General features: G+C 42.2%; 1 protein-coding gene across 1 annotated transcript; it reads left to right on the forward strand.

Annotated features, from left to right (window-relative positions):
* The first annotated feature begins 231 nt into the window (after positions 1-231).
* Positions 232-22,122, forward strand: LOC117245830 (FERM domain-containing protein 7). Its single transcript, XM_033609387.2, has 12 exons — positions 232-556; positions 10,566-10,670; positions 10,754-10,796; positions 11,096-11,174; positions 11,453-11,550; positions 13,356-13,470; positions 15,665-15,812; positions 16,293-16,388; positions 16,513-16,676; positions 17,461-17,529; positions 17,912-17,987; positions 18,187-22,122. Exons 1-12 carry the CDS (start codon positions 431-433, stop codon positions 19,408-19,410), a joined length of 2,343 nt encoding a protein of 780 aa, XP_033465278.1. The 5' UTR covers positions 232-430; the 3' UTR covers positions 19,411-22,122.
* Positions 22,123-22,139: the final 17 nt, after the last annotated feature.

A 22,139-nucleotide genomic window follows, 5' to 3' on the forward strand; every position in this document is an offset into this window, starting at 1 on the left:
GCAACACATTTTATTTTGAGGAAACCTAAAGTGGGACTTAAAGGGAAATCTTAACTTAAGGTCCCTGATATTTAAAGTACATTTTCCTTTAGATATTTGAGTACTTGTACTTGAGTATCACTCCGGATGCAGTGCTTCCTCCTCCTCTGTCTCCTGCAGCACACACAGGCTGTGTCATCACTGGTTCACTCTCTGGAAACATCAGCGTGCCACCATCTGGAGAGCGCGCGCTCCAACGGCAGCCACGGATCCCCGGAGGAGCGGAGAGGAAGAGGAGGAAGAGGATGATGATGATGATGATGGTGGTGGTGGTGGTGGTGGTGGTGGTGAGGAGCGCGTGACGCCGTCCTGTTTCTGAGACTTTTGGATTTACTCTGATGGATGTCACGGATGATTGTCGTGAGTCTTCCTGAGGGACACACACGGAGACATGGGGGACCGGCACCGGCACCGGCGGAGACTCGGCAGCCTCACCAAGTCCCGGGTCTCCAAGGAGACGAAGCTCCGGCTGCGCGTGGTCTTCCTGGATGACAGCGAGCGCACGTTCGAGGTGGAAGTGAGTTTATCAACGGTTTAAATAAAATTATATATTTCTATTTATCCCACAGCAGTCGTGCATCCATCGCTCGTGTTTTATACACTGTATTTTTGTTGTATTTTTAAAAATATTTATTATTGATTTATATTTTTAGATTGATATTTCCGCCTATGTTTTTACCCCTTTTCTACGATATAATTTCTCTTCCTCTTGTGTAGTAACGCCATGATTTTTACACCTCCTGTTCAAGTTGAAATCAGGATTGTATAAACTATACTGATACTATAATATCACATACCAGTGACCATATCAACCGTATCAGTATCACAGTATGATCTTATAAGACACTGTGTCAGCAAGTATACACTTACTCAAGTACTGTAATAGGTGAAATTTTGACTCTGCACACTTAGATTATTAATACAAGATATAATTCAGCCAATACATGATGACGTGTTGTTAAAGATTGCCCTGAAAATATTTACTCAAACCATGCTGCAAATGTTGAGAAATATCGGCACGTCATTGATATCGGCTCAACGTGCTTTTTTCTTATTTTGCACAATACATGAATATAACATCGAATAAAAAGTGACCCTAACCCTAACATGATGTTAGTTCCACTACAGAAGAGACTTGATGATCACTAAAACTAGGTGGGGAAAAGGTGTATATTGATATATATATATTGATATATATATATCGGTATCAGCTATCTGTCAAATGAGTTATCGGCACATCGGCAAAAAATCCAATATCGTGCACCCCTGTTCTAATGATAATCTAACAGTAGCCTATAATACACATATTCTGATATGAGCCATTTGACATTGTGAGTACGTTTATGTTTGTTCCATGAAATATACGCTCACCAGCCACTTTATTAGGTACACCTGTTCAACTGCTCCTTAACCCAAATAGCTAATCAGCCAATCACGTGGCAGCAACTCAGTGTCTTGATGGTGAAAATGAGCTGCTGAAGTTCAAACTGAGCATCAGAATGATGAAGAAAGGTGATTTAAGTGACTTTGAACGTGGCATGGTTGTTGGTGCCAGACACACAACCATCTTTAGGGTTTACAGAGGATGGTCCCAAAAAGAGAAAATATCCAATGAGCCAAAATGCCTTGTTGATGCCAGAGGTCAGAGGTCAGAGGAGAATGACCAGACTGGTTCAAGATGATAGAAAGGCAACAGGAAGTCAAATAACCACTGGTTCCAACCAAGGTCTGCAGAAGAGCATCTCTGAAGCAACAACACCTTGTCCAACCTTGAAGCAGATGGGCTACAGCAGCAGAAGACCACACCAGGTGCCACTCCTGTCAGCTAACAACAGGAAACTGAGGCTACAGTTCACACAGGCTCACCAAAACTGGACAATAGAAGATTGGAAAAACGTTGCCTGGTCTGATGAGTCTGGATTTCTGCTGCCACATTCAGATGGTAGGGTCAGAATTTGGCGTCATGGATCCATCCTGCCTTGTATCAACGGTTCAAGCTGCTGCTGGTGGTGTAATGGTGTGGGGGAGATTTTCTTAGTACCAACTGGGCATGGTTTAAACACCACAGCCTACCTGAGTATTGTTGCTGACCGTGTCCATCCCTTTATGACCACAGTGTACCCATCTTCTGATAGCTACTTCCAGCAGGATAACGCACCATGTCACAAAGCTCACATCATCTCAAACTGGTTTCTTGAACATGACAATGAGTTCACTGTACTCCAATGGCCAATGTGATGTCATCATGTCAATATGGACCAAAATCTGTGAGGAATGTTTCCAGCTCCTTGTTGAATCTGTGACACCAAGAATTAAAAAGGGCGTCCAACCTGGTACTAGTCAGGTGTTCCTGTGTTTTACGCACAAGTGACCTCAAATTTCTGATTTTCAATCAGCCGATGACTCATTGATCACTGAAAGTCAGATTTCTCCTTTGCGACTGGATTTTTAAAGCCTCCCAAGTGAATACTGTTTCCACTAACACACTGGCAAACTGAGACGGATCCTGAACCCTCTAACCTATCTCTGAGAGTATTTCTTTCATTGAATCTATCAGTCACATCAGGTTTTATGGTTCAGGGCTCGTCACTGCTGCATGGGCCTCCCTGCTCGTCAGACCTTTGGGCTTCTGCCACCCTAAAATATTTTCTCTGTCTGTGTCGTTGTCTTTTTTGGACAATAGAGACAGAAGAGACAGAGATTAATGTGACATGAAACTGAGGCTTAAGGCCATGATAGTGTGGAAGGTGCCTGAGAAGCCCTAGAATATAGATCCATGGTCTTGTCGCTGCTGCTGTTCATCCACTGCACTCTGTGACAAACTGAAGCCTCGGATACAGGTTGACAAATATAATTTTTTCTTTTTTTCCAATCAGTTGAGTCATTTCAAGTAAAAGTGGTAAAAAAACTCACAAGTTCCAGCTTCTCAAATCTTAAATTTTGCCATTTTTCTTTGACTTATATGAAACTACAGTAAATATATTTGGGTTTAAGTCTGTTGTTAACACAAAACATGCAACGTCAAGATGACACCTTCAGTTTCGGACACTGTGGTGGATATTTAGACCACCAAATTAATCCGTTAATTAAGGAAACAAGGCAGGATAATTGATAAATAAATAAATAAATAAATAAATAATAAATAATTGCAGTGTGTGGTGTGGTCAGAAGTTAGAAACGTCAGACTTTCTAACGCATGAAATTCCATTCATAAATGCAGATGTTGGAGTTAAATTCTTTCCTTAATCATATGTATATATATATATATATATATATATATATATATATATACAGTACAGGCCAAAAGTTTGGACACACCTTCTCATTCAATGCGTTTTCTTTATTTTCATGACTATTTACATTGTAGATTCTCACTGAAGGCATCAAAACTATGAATGAACACATGTGGAGTTATGTACTTAACAAGAAATGGTGAAATAACTGAAAATATGTTTTATATTCTAGTTTCTTCAAAATAGCCACCCTTTGCTCTGATTACTGCTTTGCACACTCTTGGCATTCTCTCCATGAGCTTCAAGAGGTAGTCACCTGAAATGGTTTCCACTTCACAGGTGTGCCTTATCAGGGTTAATTAGTGGAATTTCTTGCTTTATCAATGGGGTTGGGACCATCAGTTGTGTTGTGCAGAAGTCAGGTTAATACACAGCCGACAGCCCTATTGGACAACTGTTAAAATTCATATTATGGCAAGAACCAATCAGCTAACTAAAGAAAAACCAGTGGCCATCATTACTTTAAGAAATGAAGGTCAGTCAGTCCGGAAAATTGCAAAAACTTTAAATGTGTCCCCAAGTGGAGTCGCAAAAACCATCAAGCGCTACAATGAAACTGGCACACATGAGGACCGACCCAGGAAAGGAAGACCAAGAGTCACCTCTGCTTCTGAGGATAAGTTCATCCGAGTCACCAGCCTCAGAAATCGCAAGTTAACAGCAGCTCAGATCAGAGACCAGATGAATGCCACACAGAGCTCTAGCAGCAGACCCATCTCTAGAACAACTGTTAAGAGGAGACTGCGCCAATCAGGCCTTCATGGTCAAATAGCTGCTAGGAAACCACTGCTAAGGAGAGGCAACAAGCAGAAGAGATTTGTTTGGGCCAAGAAACACAAGGAATGGACATTAGACCAGTGGAAATCTGTGCTTTGGTCTGATGAGTCCAAATTTGAGATCTTTGGTTCCAACCGCCGTGTCTTTGTGAGACGCAGAAAAGGTGAACGGATGGATTCCACATGCCTGGTTCCCACTGTGAAGCATGGAGGAGGAGGTGTGATGGTGTGGGGGTGTTTTGCTGCTGACACTGTTGGGGATTTATTCAAAATTGAAGGCACACTGAACCAGCATGGCTACCACAGCATCCTGCAGCGACATGCCATCCCATCCGGTTTGCGTTTAGTTGGACGATCATTTATTTTTCAACAGGACAATGACCCCAAACACACCTCCAGGCTGTGTAAGGGCTATTTGACCAAGAAGGAGAGTGATGGAGTGCTGCGGCAGATGACCTGGCCTCCACAGTCACCGGACCTGAACCCAATCCAGATGGTTTGGGGTGAGCTGGACCGCAGAGTGAAGGCAAAGGGGCCAACAAGTGCTAAACACCTCTGGGAACTCCTTCAAGACTGTTGGAAAACCATTTCAGGTGACTACCTCTTGAAGCTCATGGAGAGAATGCCAAGAGTGTGCAAAGCAGTAATCAGAGCAAAGGGTGGCTATTTTGAAGAAACTAAAATATAAAACATGTTTTCAGTTATTTCACCTTTTTTTGTTAAGTACATAACTCCACATGTGTTCATTCATAGTTTTGATGCCTTCAGTGAGAATCTACAATGTAAATAGTCATGAAAATAAAGAAAACGCATTGAATGAGAAGGTGTGTCCAAACTTTTGGCCTGTACTGTATATATATATATATATATATTGTTATAAGTGTTATAATTATAAGTCCTCCTGTACCAGATTGCAGCAGATTATCTGGGACAGAACTGCACAGGAAGTTCATAAAGAAAATTTAACTTTGATGAAGTTTTAATGAAAATATCTTCTGATTGAATAAATCAAATGGTTGCAGATGTTTGCCGGCTGTCAAACAGCTGTGTGACGTGTAAACAGCTGGATGTGAAACATAAACACTCTGCTGTCTATGAACTGTCATGTGCTCCGCGATCCAGCTGCAGAAAAGCAGAGTGACGGCTCGCGATTTCCAACATGGTGACGCCGACAACGCCTGCGAGGCAGTAACGCAATCTAAAAAGAGACTTTTACTGTGTGTGTGTGTGTGTGTGTGTGTGCGTGTGGCTTGCAGTATTGTGTTAGCAAAGTAGCTCCCATTTTCCACGCCCATGCTTTCTCTGTCGCTTTCCCAGAGGCCTCCGGGACATTAGTAATATCTTTACAAGAGGAGGAGGGATGAAGGGAGAAGGGAGGAAACAATAAAAGATGGATGGATGGATGGATGGATGAGGGCAAAAATAAACTGTACCCTGTGATAAATATAGTGGTCAACACAGGAGGTAATAACCCCCATCCCACACTCAGATCATAAGAAAAGATTTCAGGATGCTACTCTGTGTGTGTGTGTGTGTGTGTGTGTGTGTGTGTGTGTGTGTGTCCGATCCTTTAACCTTCAGGGCAAAACCCCAATTAATGATCAGACGAGACGTGGAAGAAGAGAAAAGATGGATGGATGCATGAATGACAACAGGGAAGGAGGATAGAAACCCAGCCGCCAGAAAAAATGTTGGCATTGTACGTTTCTGCAAACCACGCGTAAATTACAGTTGTACATTATTTTGTGGCAGATGCATTGAAAGCTTTCGTGTGGCAAAGGTGTGGTTAGGTCAAGGCAACGAAACCACTTGGTTATGGTTAGAAAAAGATCATGTTTCAGTGGCACAAATGCTGCTGGATGGGTTGGGTGAAGAACACCCAGGTTCAACAACATACCAGTCTTGTTGTTTTCTGGTCTTGAACATTTGTCTGCAGTTTGGCAACTGCCTCACCCAAATGCTGCTAGGAAACAATGTGTTGGTGAGAAACAGGTTCGGTTAAAAAAAACATCTAGTCTCAGTGGCTCAAATGCCGCTGGGTAATGCCATGACGTGCCAGTTTCCGTGAAAAACACCCTGCTTTGGTGCCACAAACATCAGTGGAAATGCTGCAAAGGGTCGTCAAAAGCAAGCAGTGTTTTGTTTGTTTGTTGGTCGCTAACAGTGGTCTGCAGCTCGGAAATGCCGGTACAAAACAGCCATGTCAGTTCCACAAACAGTGGTAGAAATGCCGCAAAGGGTCGTCAACAAACAGTGTTGTGGTTTGTTGGTCTCAAATGTTGCTGGGAAACACCATGATATGTTGGTGAAAAACACCCCGTCTCTGTGCTAAAAACGCTGCTGGGAAACATGAAAAACACCCAGGTTTGGTGCTGCAAACAGTGCTGGAAAATAGCACAATGAGTCTGTGAAAAACACCTAAGTTCAGTGTCGCCAAAAAGGTCAAGACATAAAAAACACTTGCTGTTGTTTCAGCTTAAAAGGCACGGTTTGGCGAGGCGCATTCTCGCCAGAAACAGCAATGATGTGTCAGTAAAAACAGCAGTTTTGTCATGGCACTGTCGTGACAGAGAAGCAGCGATGACTCAGTAAAGAACAACTACTTTTTGTGCCCGAAGGTCGGCTGGAAAAACAGCGACGAGTCGCAACCAAACACTCACATTTGCTGCCTGAAAAGCTGCTGAGAAAACAGCAGTGATTTGCTTCTCCAACAGCGGTCTGCAGCTTGGCAAATGTGTCAACAAGGTGTCACGCCATCCAGCCTCCCCTCCACCTCCCGATGACAAAGTCAGCTCATATTTATGCCACTTTGGGAGCGTCGATGTGATACATATGAAACGTACTAACGTGGTTTGCAGAAACGTACAATGTGAACAGTTTTTCTGGCATCTGTTGCAAGAAGAGACAGAGAGTAGACAGAAGAATGGATGAACAGTTTTACTCTGTGATGGCATGGATGTTGCTCTTCTCTCAAACCTACAAGATGCTGGAAGCTAAACAGAGTTACATATCTTGGCCATGAACAGACATAATTTAGGAAAAGATCTCAGGTCTGCTGTACTTCATTCTTTTCCGTCACATGTCCCACAGATGAATTTCCAGCCAGCAGATTGAACAGTAAAGTTCAGTTTAACTCTATTCCGCTCTATTGAAACTAACTGCTCTGTTGTTCTGGGGGCGGCCATTTGTTTCCAGTAATCATCGGTTAGGCTTGTGTTCTCTTTATAATCGGTTACAGCTGCTCTGTCCCTCCTCTTCCTCCCTCTCTCTCTCATGACAAGTTAATGAGGGGCGTCCAGTGACCCCCGCCGGGGCGCTAAACGCCAGCTAGCAGACAGCAAACACTAAAAAAGAACCTTGGGTTGCGATGCACAAACGCTATCTCAGTAATTAGACAGATGACATGTAGAGGCACAGAGAGAGGAATGGGAGGAGGAAGAGATGGAGAGAGATTAAAGGAAGGAAGAGAGGAGAGAGGAGAGAGGAGGCAAGAGGGAAAGGATGAGAAGTAAAGGATGCAGAGGGATTATTGTGTGTATGTCCCTCCTACATTTTATTGGATTGAAGCAACGTTTCGATTTTACTGGGTCTTCATAGCAAATGGCTGGCATGCCAATGAACAAGGTACATGTACAGACTGACATCATGTAAACTGATCAAAGGAAACAAAAATAAAGACTGGCAATAAAATAACTTAATCACCATCACTAAACAGGTAACCTTTACTGTATGTATGTCTCTGATCTTTTGTCTCATCGTACTTTGGCCAAAAAATATGATCACAACTGAGTCACGTAAAGAGGGCCAATTCTTCGGTTAAGGAAACAACAACCGACCCAATTGACAGAAAAAATGTTGGCATTGCAAATCACGAATTTGTAACATTTGCACATAATTATGTTGTGGAAATGCCGTCAACATTTTGTTAAAAAACATCCAGCTGTGATGGTACAATCACACCAGAAATACTGCCAATACTTTGCTAAAAAACACAGTTTTGGTGGCAGAATTGTGCTGGAAATGTTGCTGATGTCTCGCTAAAACACCCCAGTTTTCATAGCACAATCACAGCTGGAAATGCAGTCAATGTCTCATGAAAAAATAACCACTTTTTGTTGCACAATTGCGGCTGTAAATGCTGCCACTGTGTCATGAACACCCAGTTTTGGTGGTACAATCTTGGATTGAATGCCATCCATATTTAGCTAAAAAAACAACCAGTTTTGACGGCACAATCACGGCTGGAAATGCTGCCAGTATTTTGCTAAAAAAACAACATTTTTGATGGTACAATTGTAGCTGGAAATGTCGCTGATGTCTCCCTAAAAAACAACCAGTTTTGGAGGCACAACTGCGCATGGAAATGCCACCTCTCTCTCACGAAAAACAACCAGTGTTGATGGTACAGTCACAGCTGGAAATGCTGCTGGTGACTCCCAAAATCACCCAGTTTAGGTGGCACAATTGTAGCTGGAAATGCAGTCAATGTCTCACGCAAAAATAACCACTTTTTGTTGCACAATCATGGCTGTAAATGCTGCCAATGTGTCACGAAATACAACAACTAAAAAGCTAAAAACACAACCAGCTGTAGTGGCACCTTCATGGCTAGAAGTGCTGCTGACATCTTGCCATATAAAACTGTTTTGCTTATATAAATGCTGCCAATATTTTGCTAAAAAACAGTTTTCACTAACAGTTTTAGTGGCAGAATTGTGCTGGAAATGCTGCTGATGTCTCGCTAAAACACCCCAGTTTTCACAGCACAATCACAGCTGGAAATGCAGTCAGTAGCCATGTTTCCATCAGCCTGTTTAGATGTGCATCTTGAAGTATCGTATCAGAAGATTATGATGGAAACGCCAAAATTCAAATTCAAATCCCGTGATTCGCACAAACTAAAATACGCTCGCTTTAGCCAGGTTTTGGTTGATTTGAAAAAATGTTGATTCGCAAAACGGGGGATGGAAACAGTTATGTTCGAATTAAGTCTGACGCAGTGCACCTCTCTCCATGGTGATATCCACACTCCAGGTCGGGAAGGCCGTAATGCATTTACAAGCTGGTTGCCAACCGCCAGAAAACGTAGAAGAAGAATGCGAGATTTGTTTTGTTTCCGGTTCTGCGGAAAACTTGCGCGAGTTTGTAGTTTTCACCAAAGTCCGTACATTTAATGGAAACACACAGGATTCATATTTCTTTTAATGTGCATTTCCCAATGATTCAAATCACTTTTGGATGGAAACATAGCTACCCAGCAAGCAATACTTGTGATTTAAACGTATTGGCTATATTTAGCTCCGATTTAGTCTAGCTACATGTAACCCAAATCTAGCCGATTTAATTTTGAAACTGATTAAATGTAATTTTCACCATTGCAGATGGCATGCGGTATGATATTCAATCACGTATGTAGAGACAATAGTAATTAAAATATGTTTATCTCCATTTTTTGGACATGGTCTCTATGTAGCCGTATAATTGATGACGTCTACACTTTGGCTGTGGTTAGACGTCTACCAAATTTTCACTGACAGCCCAAATTCAGCCGTGATTTAGCCTAGACATCAGGTCTTCATGTAGACAGCTATTAGACGTTTTTTAAACCAAAAAATGCTTGCTGGGATAATGTCTCACTAAAAAATAACCACTTTTTTTTGCAATCACAACTGTAAATGCTGCCAACGTGTTACTAAAAAACACCCAATTTTGCTTGTATAATCTAAGCTAAAAAAACCCCAAACAACTAGTTTTGGTGGCACAATTATGGCCGCCAATATTTCGCTAAAAAACACCAAGTTGTGATGGCACAGTCATGGCTAGAAATGCTGCCAAGATCTAGCTAAAAAAAGAGTTTGGTGGTACAATCGTGGCTGGAAATACGGACCATACTTAGCTAAAAAATAACCATTTTCTGTTGCACAGTCACGACTGTAAATGCTGCCAACATGTCACTAAAAAGCACCCAGTTTTGGTCGTATAATCTTGGCTTGAATGCTGCCCATATTTAGCTAAAAACAAAAAACAGTTTTGGTAGCACTATCATGGCCGCCAATATTTCGCTAAAAAACACCAAGTTGTGATGGCCCATTCATGGCTGGAAATGCTGCCAACGTCTAGCTAAAAAAAAAAGAGTTTTGGTGCTGGAATTGCCGCTGGAATTGGTTGGTTTCAAACAGTGGTTAAGGCATTTACTTTTCTCATCTATGTGTGCAGGATTCAATGGCAGCTCTCCACCACAGGACTCACTCTCCGCTCATATGACCTACGACAGAGAACACAGCATTACACAAACTCTCATTACACAAAGTGATCTAAGTAGCAGAGAAATTGAGCTGCTGCACCACATCGTCTCGGGCCCCAGAGTGTCCCTGGACTCCGGCTTTAAGAGCGTCTCAATTTTAAAAAATCCAATAATCCCTCTCACTCTCTTCCTCCATCTTTAATTGTCTCTCAGCAAAAGGTTTTAGGCAGCGACTTCTTCAACAAAGTGTGTGGTCATCTGAAGCTGCTGGAGAAGGAGTACTTTGGGCTGGAGTTCAGACACCACGGTGGCAACTACGTAAGGAAATATATGACATATATGACCACACATACATGAAGAATACTTTGTATTTCTTTGCCTTATAATGTGTTTGGTTGCAGGTGTGGTTGGAGCTGCTGAAGCCGCTCGCCAAACAGATTAAATGTAAGAAAGTCAGCTTCACTTTACAATAAGAAACGGTCTGGCATGCTGCGGTCAGGCTAAGATGACTAATGACTAAGGAGAAATTTGGACCAGTTAGGAACCACTGTTCTAGAGTTAAGATGAGAACTTGCCATTTTAATGTCAAATTAAATGTCACGTTTTGGCTCCATTCGCCTTTTAACATCAGGAATCTTTAACATGAGTTTATGTCCTTTTTTGCTTACAGTTTAATTATTATTATTTATTTATTTATTTATTTTTTTACCTGTGACACTTCCCTTTTCATCTCTCTCTGTCAGACACCAACGATCTGTTCTTCAGGTTTATAGTGAAGTTCTTTCCACCAGATCCTGGACAACTAAAGAGAGGCCTCACCAGGTAACAGTGTTTGTTACTTAGCCTTATGTATGTGTGTGTGTGTGTGTAGGTGTGTGTGTGTGTGTGTGTGTGTGTGTGTGAGGGTGAATCTACTAAAAAATGAATGAAAACTGAGTTGCTGAACTTAAACTGGTGACTAGATATTTATTTTCCCTTTTCTAACATTTTACCTTCCGACATATGAAAAGCAGATGTTTATGTTTCCTTCAGTGATTGTAGATTATCTTCTTTTGTGTGTTCATGTGTTCGTGTGTGTGTGTGTGTGTGTGTGTGTGTAGGTATCTGTTTGCCTTACAGATAAAGCAGGACTTGTCTAACGGCAGTCTGACATGTAACGACAACAGCGCCGCCCTGCTGGTCTCTCACATACTGCAGTGTAAGCATTAAAATACTGCACACTTCAAACCTACGTTATGAATCCTTGAATCCACTATTCAGCAGGCTGATAATAATAATAAGCCTCTTCAGGCAAGGACCAGTATTAGCAAGCAGATATCCGGCAAAGATGTGTAAAGAGAACTGGATACAGCTTTGGAGGCGGGGTCTCGTTCATTCCTATGAAAGTTGCTCAATGGTGCATGAAGCCAAAAAATAGTTCAGCTACCATGTATAAAATGACCCGGATGATTGGCATTGCTTTTGCCAACCTGGTCTCACTCTGAAGTAGCCAAAATCTGGTGCTTGGTCAGTGACTTGCGATGTCAGACACCGATGAAAAAGCCGTCCTTTTATGTCGGCCTGATACGCAGCCGGTCGCTATGTCAGGGGGGAAAGGTGGCAGAACAACAATGAAAGTTAAGGCAGGTGGAAGTCTGAGCAGGGCAGGTGGGAGGGGTCACAGATGAGTGCAACAACCACTGACTTTGACCCGGGACAGTGGTATTCAATTCCCATAAGACTGTAATGCCAAACCCTTGGTGTTTCTCAAAGTCAAGGATGCGTCCTTGGTAGGACTGGGAGAACACACATTGGAACAGACTAGCAAGTACCCAGGTGTGCGTTACTGAAGAGACCCTGAAGGTAGAATTCAAAGGATCCTTGACATTGGAACAGTCCTGCGGTGGGGTTTGATGACACAGCCTTCTTGAACTTCAGCCGTTTAAGGATCCATTCTTGACTTTGAGAAGCACCACCTGTTTGTAACCATGTATGTTTGTCGTTGAATGTAAAAAACGTCAATTCACAGTGCTGTACCAGCGTAGCATGTTTATTTTGAAAGAAACTGTATGTAAACGTTACATTTCCTGTGAAAACTTCAGTGTATTTTGAAAGAAGACAATGCACATAACAGGCAGAACTTTACATGGCATCCAACAACGTCAACAACCAATGTACTCAGGATACCTTGCACGTCGTATTTCAATGTGGAAAGTCCATGACCAAACGTCGACATGTGATGAGGTCGGAGTGAGAATGTGTTTCTTTCTCACTGTGTATCCCAAAGAGAAGATACACTAAAGACTTCTGGCCGAGATGGCTACTTGCGGCTTAGCGCACCGCTAACTCGAGTGGTGATTGATTGATTAATGATTCAATCATGCATCTCTTCTAGACTTTAGAAATGTTATCAGACTGAATGGATGAAATCCTGATCGTGAAATGAGTCATTTTGCGGGGCTGATGCCCAAAAACAATGAATCCACTGATTTACAGATGTCTCTTCTGACATATAAGTCAATAGGAAAAAGTATTTTGGGCCTCAAAGCATCTTGTGATGGTGCAACTCAAATTGGCTTCAATGCCCAGCACACTTCCTGTGGGCCTGATATCCGGGCCAAGACTTACTCTTCCATTAGCTAAATCATCATTATCAGACAATAGCCGATGGCTTCTGAGACTGCATTTCTGCCTCTTTTGTGAATTGTGATTAATCAATACTCCTAAGACCACAAACGGAAACTAGAACACTTCCGATACCAAAATCTTGTCCCACTGCAAATATCTGTTCATAGAGATTTCTAAAATACACTTATAGGCATAATTCAATTCATCTATTGTGTAGTACTTGAGAAACTGTTTTATGCGAATCATTAGCTGAGCATAAAGAAGAAAACTGTAACCTTTAATACCCCCATTCGTATCCTATCATATCTAAGACTTCTGGAACTGTACAGAGTTGGTTTATTAACATGTATATATTGTTTTACTTGGCATGTTTTTACATATGCGTGTGTGTTGCAGCAGAGCTAGGGGACTATGACGAGGAGCTGGATGGTCACCATTTAGAGATGAAGCAGTACGTCCCCAACCAGGAATATCTAGACCACAAGATCATCAAGTTTCACAAGAGGCACAGGTACACACAAAAACTGAACTGAATATGTGTGGAAGTTTTTACTGTGGATGTGTTATTTTCACCCAAATATCGCCGCCAAAAGGTAGTAAACATATCGAAAGCCATATGCCTCTGTACGTCTATTTCGACGTTCGTATTAAGGGTGTTTTCACTAGATCCCATGTGTGCTTTCATCCAATATAAATGATATAAAAAAATCTTAATCTTAAACACGAACGTGGCGTTTTACTCAGGAAAACTTTGCTTTGTATCCACGTTATTCCTAGCCCCCACGATACCTTGCGTGTATTATAGGTTGCTCCGTTAACATATTGCTAAATTTAACAGAGCCCGAGCTAGCTTACGGTAAACATCTAATCCTAAAAAATTATTTATGATTTCTTACAACTCATGAAAAGACGGTAACACATGAGGTTAAAAATTGACATAATTCTGTATAAAAGTTAGCTCCATGTAAAGTGAATAAATGTGAAGTTTACCAGCTAATGCTCCCCTCGTCTGCCTTAATGACAGTTTACACATTTTTATCACTGCTGACTTATTAAATCGGAGACTTACTGAGTGAAACATGACGCAGATTTCAGCAGCAGACCTCGGTAATATCAGTAATCTAAAGCGGTATCAAAACAAATAACTCAAGGCATTTGTTTTACACAGCGCTGCCAGGTGGGAAATGTAGGATTATCGTACCAGAGACTCAAAATTATCGAATTTTGAGGGAAATTATCGTACATCTATAATAACAAAAATAAGGCAAATATAGTCACTCTAGTGTTTACTTTTTTGGTTTACTTTTTTCCCATTTTCTTTGCTTCTGTTTTTCCTCTTCTTCTTCTGTTTTGAATCTCATTCTCGCTCGACTTCCTGACAGGTCCTAGCGCCTCGTGGGGCTGGTACAGCTGACCATTCAGCCAATCGCGCTCATTGTTCAGAGACAAACGTCACCCATAGCTAGTCTGGGGCCGTTTAGTGGCCGTTTTGATAAGGAACTGGAAACAGGGCGAGAGAGACAGGATCCGGAATTCGATGGATGTGCCTTTCCGTCAAAATAAAAGCACCAAGCTAATAAAAATGCGGTGAAACTTTTTAATTTAAAGAATATAATTTACAAGAAAAGCCCCAAGCCATTAAGTTAACCTTTTTCTTTTATTGTAAATCGATGGTGCGCCAGAATTTAAAGTTTTACTTTGGTGAACACTTTTACTTTGGTGAATTTGGTGAATTCCGGATCCGCTCTCTAGACCAGAACCAGAATCCAGACAAAATTCAACGTGAATGGAGTTATGCGAGGCTACCCGTATCTCACGCTAAGCAAAATGCGATTGGCTGGAAACATGTCACATGAGAACAGATGCCTTCAGGGCTCACAAAAAAAACTCCGGCATACTGATTACAACCACACATTCATGAAATGGTCAAATTATCGTACATTTGGCCTTTTTGGGGATTATTGGTTGTACATCGTACAGAGTGCCAAATTATCGTACAAATATGATAATTATCATACACCTGGCAACGCTGGTTTTACATGATGAGAAAGAATGAAGGCAAATCAGTAACACACTCAGAATAGATGACTAAACACTATGTCCAATGTACTCTGATTAAATACTACCATCTAGTGGACACTGATGCGAATACAATGTATACCGAATACTGTTACATCAGCTTCCCCTCTGAAACTGGTGAAATGGTTCCACCCAACATTAAACATCTTTCGTCTTAATGTGGATTTGACATGATAAGGTGTTATATTTTTACCCGTTATGACGAACAAATTTGACTTATTAATTAAAAACCTCCAATCTAACATTGTCAATCTAAAATGACAACAGATTCAGAAACTGGATACCTTCTCTCTCACCTCAAATGTCATCAGAAACACATATCAGTGAACTATTTTTGTAATGTAAGTGTAGACGACCCATGTGCCCAGTTGCATGCCCATCAAGCATCCAATGCCGGGAAGCAGCACAACCTCTCATATCCAAAAATGCACTTGTGGACACATACCATCCAGTGGGGCAGTGGAGGGTATACCCAGGTCTACCGGATATACCCACCTCTTTTTATTGGCTATTTACAGTACATCCATCTGTCAGCCAAAAGACACTGGACTACTTCCTCCTCAGTAACCTATCTACTTCATCGACTGCCACCACACCACTGGTACCATCTTTCTCTCCCTCTTTAGAGGTGTTTCCCCAGGAGACTCCGACATCCACCTGCTGGAGGTGGCGAGGAAGCTGGACATGTACGGCATCAGGCCTCACCCCGCTCATGACGGAGAGGGAATGAGGATCAACCTGGCTGTCACACACTCTGGAGTACTGGTCTTTCAGGTATGTTGTTGATGGTCTCCAATACCATTTACCCACCAAAATTAGCATGGGTATGTGATTTGTCTAAATGTGGCTCCTTTCTTTTATTGTACTGGTGTGTCACATTTGGCGTAAAGAGCACAACGGAAAACAGGGTTAAAAAGGAAGTAGAAAGCAGCATGAAGGCCGGGGAAAATGTTATGGTGGTTATATTCTTTCAAACTCGGTGCAGATTAATGTTGAATGTTTAGCGCTGCTTGGATGGATGGTATTTTGTGGTGGTGCTTTGATGCATCTCTCCAGAAAAGGTGTGAAAATTAGCATCTCCACCCGGATGTCATGTTTCCATCACTGCCAATTGGAGCTGATCAGAGATGGAGTCGATTAATACGGGTGACTACTGTAGAGTCATTTATCGCCGGAGTTAATGCAGCAGCATGTTTTATCTGTGGTCTTACACTGAAGAACATATCAAAGCACTTTTTCTTCTGTGCTTTCTAGGGCAACACCAAAATCAACACGTTCAGCTGGGCGAAGATCCGCAAGCTGAGCTTCAAGCGCAAACATTTCCTCATAAAGCTACATGACAAAGTTGGGGTGAGGACCTGATGTGTTTGTTTCAAACTCCTTGAATGGGTACACTGGACTGCCTCTGTTCAATATTTACATGTTTACATGTGCACATACTGTATGTGTCTGTTAATGGAAGTGTTTCATCTAGCCTTCATGTAAGGACACACTGGAGTTCTCCATGGCCAGTCGAGATGTATGTAAATCCTTCTGGAAGACGTGTGTGGAGTACCACGCCTTCTTCAGACTGGCCGAGGAACCGAAGACAATACACAAAACGCTGCTGTCCTGTAAAGGCTCCAGCTTTAGATACAGGTAAACACACTCCACTGTGATTTAAAGGCGCACTCACACTGATTTATTTTAAATCTTTCTTAAAACTACAGTTGTCTTTTTTCCCTCCTATTTCTGTTATATTCTTGTGTCTGCATGTTTAGAAAGTTTAGTTATATACCTAGTCTGTCTGTTGTTGAAACACACTGAACTGAAGCACAGAAATGGGGCTCCAAGTGTGAACGGTTTGTCCATGTCATGTCCACTGACTTACAACTGACATATGAGAATCAGGACCCAGTTTATTCAGAGGTGCTATATCGTAGGCAACTGGACTTGCTTGACTTTCTGCAAGACATTTTGCCTCTCATCCAAGAGGCTCCACGACAGTCCGGCGCAGCGCCCGCATCACATTTTTTTTCCTAGACACTAGATGTCAAACAAAGGCTGGAGACTGAGCTGTATTAAGTTGCTGTGAGCTGTAAATTCACCACTTCCAAGCAGAAGAGAGACGACAATGCCGTCTCGGAACCTTATGGTTCAAAGACTCTCCCTCTCTGTGCCGCTGCATCTTGTCCACAGCTGACTGTGTCAAGGAGAATCGTGAAAGTCATGAGTGCTCACTCCGCATCAAAATCTGGGCAGACGTCCCCGGAAGTACACTGCACAGCACACTGACTAGCAAAATACAAACAGAAAAATAACTACTTGAAGCAATCTCAGGGGTCACTGACTGATGATTTGAATCTACGACTTTCAGGGACTTAAATAGGATGGTGAATGGTGATTATGAATTACTTTACAGTGTTATTTTTTTGTGTGGCAGTGGACGTACGCAGAAGCAGCTGCTGGAGTGTATGGGATCAGGGGAGAAGAAGCCTTCACACTTTGAGAGGTGAGAATAAATTCACAAGTATACGTTAAATGTATCGGACTACTTGATCACCATTGACCTCTTTGATGAAAATACCTCCATTAAGGGTGCAAAGAGTGCACTGATCCACCAACAAAAAACACAGGAGCTATAAAAACTATTTTTTTCTTTTACCAATGACCAAACTAATGTTGTGTGTCTCTAATTCATTCCCTCTCAACTACTCATGTATCCCTTCTCATGTCATTGAATTTGTTGTGTCACTATTTTCGCTCTTTAGCCAAAAGATGATACAATAATGTTCAAATCTTTGATTACTACCTTGGTTTGGAGGTCAAGATATCAAAAATATCAAAGAAACATTTGGAAAACAGAGCTTTTCTTCTTCCTGCTCTTTATCCAGGACTTACTGTCAGTCAGACTATGATCCCCGACAGTGTCGCTCCTCCCCTGATCTCCTCACGGACGTCTCCAAACAGGTAATAAAAACTACCATCTATGCACATACAATTCACGTACCTAAGAAGTAGAGGCACATTAATTAGTCAATTAATTGCTAAGTCCATCGATGGAAGATGATATGGCAACTATTTTGATGATCGCTGATTGTTAGAGTCATTTTGCAAGCAAATGCAACAGTATGGGCAAGACTAATGTTTGTGCGTCTTACCTCCGCAGATGTACGAGCACTCCCGTCCGTTCACCCAGTCGGGTCATGCTATGGCGGTCTGCAGTCAGGACGAGTTGGACCCACATCACCGAGGCATAGACATCGAAATAGTTGGAGGAGGTGCTAAACGCAGCCAATCATCCGTCGAGGTCACCCAGAGGACTCGCCCTCTCTCCCAAGTCACCCCCGTCTCTCCCTCATCTCTACACCAGTCAACCCCATCACCCAAAATCAGATCTGCCTCCACATCTGTGATGGATGACATGAGGGGGGGAAGGATTGGGGCGCAGCGCCAAGCCCAAAGGCTAGCCGGTGTCTATGGCAACCGGTCACGTCGTCGGCCCAACCCCCAGCCACACCCGGATGCCGCTCAGCAGCTGGTTCTTCTCTACCCAAACAGTCCTGCCTACCAGTATCACCCCATCCTCCCAACATTCCCATTAGCCAGTCCCTCGCCTCTCAACCGACACCCCTACTTGTCGGACTACGTTGCCGTTTCCTCACTGGAGCGTTTCCCGCATGCAAGGAGACGGGATTATGTGACGATGGATGGCCTTTCGCGGCCGCCTTTCTATCCGTTAGGTCATGATTCACCTTCCCTCTCGCCAATCAGGAGGAACCTCCGCCCCTCTGGCTCAGGTGGGCTGGGATTGGCACGGGTATATCAAACAGGGAGCAACGGAGCGAGGCACTTGGGTGTTGGACACACAGAGGCGGGGCATTACAGCGATGACTCCAACTTCCTCCCAGGGCTGCCTCGCCGGGTGGCCAGCCAACCAGATGTCAAGTTTCACCTCTCAAGGAGTTCTAACCCCGCCTTTAACCCTGCCTCTGAGTTCCGTCCCCTTGGTTACTACCCCCACCTGACTCGCCCCTCCCGACCCACCTACCTCCCACTTAGCTCCTCCCCTCTGCCTGATCGACCGACCTCGCTGTGCATGATCGGAGGCACCACAGGAAGCTACAGCGACTCAGACCCAGAGGTCTTCTATCCGTATTACTGCCCACCACCCCCGCTGGGGAAAGTGGTACGATCTGCTGGACTTGCCAGGATGAGGTTCTCCTCGGGGAGCCTCCAGCTGGACGAGGAGGAGGAAGGGGAGGAGGAAGAGGAGGAGAAGGCAGGAGCAGTGAAGGAGAAAGCAAAAAGGGAATTAAAAGGGGAAGAAGAGAAGACAAAAGGAGGTGACGAGACTAAAGGTGCTGCAAAGATCACTGAAGTCACACTGTAGATAAAGACGACTACAAAGGTTCATGATGTGATCACTCAAAATTGGCAGGATGGTTTTCGAAGAAAAAAAAATCCACCACAGACCGTAAAATAAATAATTCTAATAAATGTGATGGGTTCATATGTACAAGGTGTACAGTTTTTGAAGTGTAATGTCAGATGACATGTACTGTTTATGCCTTGTTTTTGCAAAAACCTCAGCTTCTGAAAACACCAGCTGCTCTTTAGTAATCACTTTTCTGGGTACAAGTTAGCATATTTTGAGGATTGAAATATGTACTCCTCCTAGCTGACCATCGAAGGTCAATGACACTGTATAGTGGCTGAACTGGTTGACAGTTTATTACAATTTTCAACTGGCCATCAGTTTGATTGGTTATCGTACTAGTGCTGGGCTTTGTGTCTGTATGATGTGTAAAATGACATCATGAAAATTGAGGCACCACAAGGTGAACAAACAGGTTACTTTTAGTCCAAAAGTTATAGTCTGCTACATTAGATGTCTTGACTCATGATGACAGTCTCAAATTGTGATGTGTTGCTAAGGTGGCTAGCTAACTCACAGCGCACAGTGCATTTCGCTAACTTAAGCTAGCCAACTGTGTTCACAGTGAATTTAGTCTTAATTTCGTATCTGACCATCAGTTTGATCAGTAATTGTAAAAGTGCTGGGCAAAATCTTTGTTTCTATGGTGTGTAAAATGTCAACATCATGAAAATTGAGTTACCACAAGGTGCAGAAAAAGGTTACTTTTAGTCAAAAAGTTATACTCCACTATAGGCTATTATCTTTCTTGACTCATGAAGAAAGTCTCATCAACTGCCGTGTGAAACCTGTTGCAACTACAGGGGGCTAGCTAACTCTGACACAGTGATTTTAGCTAACTTAAGCTAGCTAACTCTGGCACAGTGAATTTAGTCTCATTTTTGTATCTGGCCAGTTCCAGTGGGTTTTGTTCTAGCCCTAGGCAAAATTTTTGTTTCATATGTTGTATTTGTTCTAGAACAGGATCATAGAACCATGATGTGTGAAATGTCAACATCATGAAAACTGAGTTACCACAAGGTGCACAAAAACCAATTCGATATGGTTTCCTTTAATCAAAAAGTTGGAGTCCACTTTAGGCTATTAGCTTTCTTGACTCATGATGAAAGTCCCATAAACTGCAATGTGAAGCCTGTTGCAGCTACAGGTGGCTAGCTAATTCTGACACCGTGAGTTTAGCTTACTTGGGCTAGTTAGCTCTGTTCATGGTGAATCAAAGATCATTTATGAAACAGAAATACTAGAAAACATTCTGCACACTTGTGATTGTTGATGAGGCACTGTAGCCCCGTTTCCACCAAACACTTCCGGCAAGTACATTTGGATCCAAAAGTTCAAACATGGTATCTAGACCATAGGTCACCTTCCTCAAACAGTACTCACTGCTCCGTCCAGCACTCACTTTATTTCCTCCTTTATCACTCTGCACCTGGTTTATCGTCCACAGAACGAGGCTGCACACTGACATTTTTAGAACAAAACAGAACAGGCTGCAGTGAGAGTCTCTCTCCATGGGATATTTAAAAAATATGGCATTTGTGCATTTAGTCCTTCTCAGGTAAGCGCAGGGGCTTAGTGTTGCCGGAGCCCACAGATTCTCTGATTAGAATATAGGCTGTTCACATAGTCCGATCCAAATTAATATATATTTTTAAAGCCTTGAAGATTCACTCATTACTAAAAGGGTCTATCATCCAAGAGACAATAAAAACTAAAGCAATAAAGTTGTCATATCGGAATTTAAGATGAGCTGATGGATTCACATCGTCAGCTCATACATTGAGTTCCACCTTAAAAGTTGCGGGGTTTTCCAACTTTTGGCACATTTCTTGCTAGTAAGTGTTGCAGTAATAACCCAGAAATAAGTTAGCATTTTAGCACTCCCAGTTCCCTTGTTTTCAGGTCAATGGGTTTTTTTAATGGTTGCTTGGTTAGATGCCTGAAATAAGATCTGTGGTTAACACAAGCTAAAGGGACTTCACTGTTACGTTCTATGACATAAAACACATCAGTACCACTCCTGAATTTCGAAGCTTCTGGGCGTCTTTAAAAAGGCAGCTAAATGAGTCTATAAAACGTCACCACAGCAAAATTACCTTTACAGCTTTGTTGTAATGGAGAATTATAGTAGACTATTACCACTGGAATCACATTTACGCTTCAAAAATCATAGAGGCTGTGTTCATTTGCCTCGATTATCTTGCAACCTTGCTAAAAATAAGTCGGATGCCACAGGAACGAAACTTTTTAAGACTTTAATATGACGTCTTGTCAGTGTGATGCGTAAAACGTACTGGGTAACTTTCTGAATGCTGTAGCAGGGTATCTTATTTTATATGAATGGTTCTTGTGAATTCTGTAGAAAAATGTGAAGGAAGAATTTGTTTTTGTTTTTTGGTTAAACCTGTGTAACGTAACTGCATTTGCTAATAAAGGATTATACAAGGGAAAAAACTGAGGTTAAATCAATACAATTCAACAGACATACAAATTAAATTAATTAAGTTTGCTCTCTACAATTTATTATATTATTGTTTGGTATTGTCACCCAAGCAATTATATCAAATTGTTGACACATTAAACACATTAAAATAAAGCGAAAATTGTCAGAAAACTTCTACCTCAACATTTCTAAAATTTGATCAGACAAAATCACATTTAAGTAAAAACAGAAAAGTTAAAAC

Source organism: Epinephelus lanceolatus, chromosome 22 (assembly GCF_041903045.1).
Source record: "Epinephelus lanceolatus isolate andai-2023 chromosome 22, ASM4190304v1, whole genome shotgun sequence".
In the NCBI taxonomy this organism is placed as follows: Eukaryota; Metazoa; Chordata; class Actinopteri; order Perciformes; family Serranidae; genus Epinephelus; species Epinephelus lanceolatus.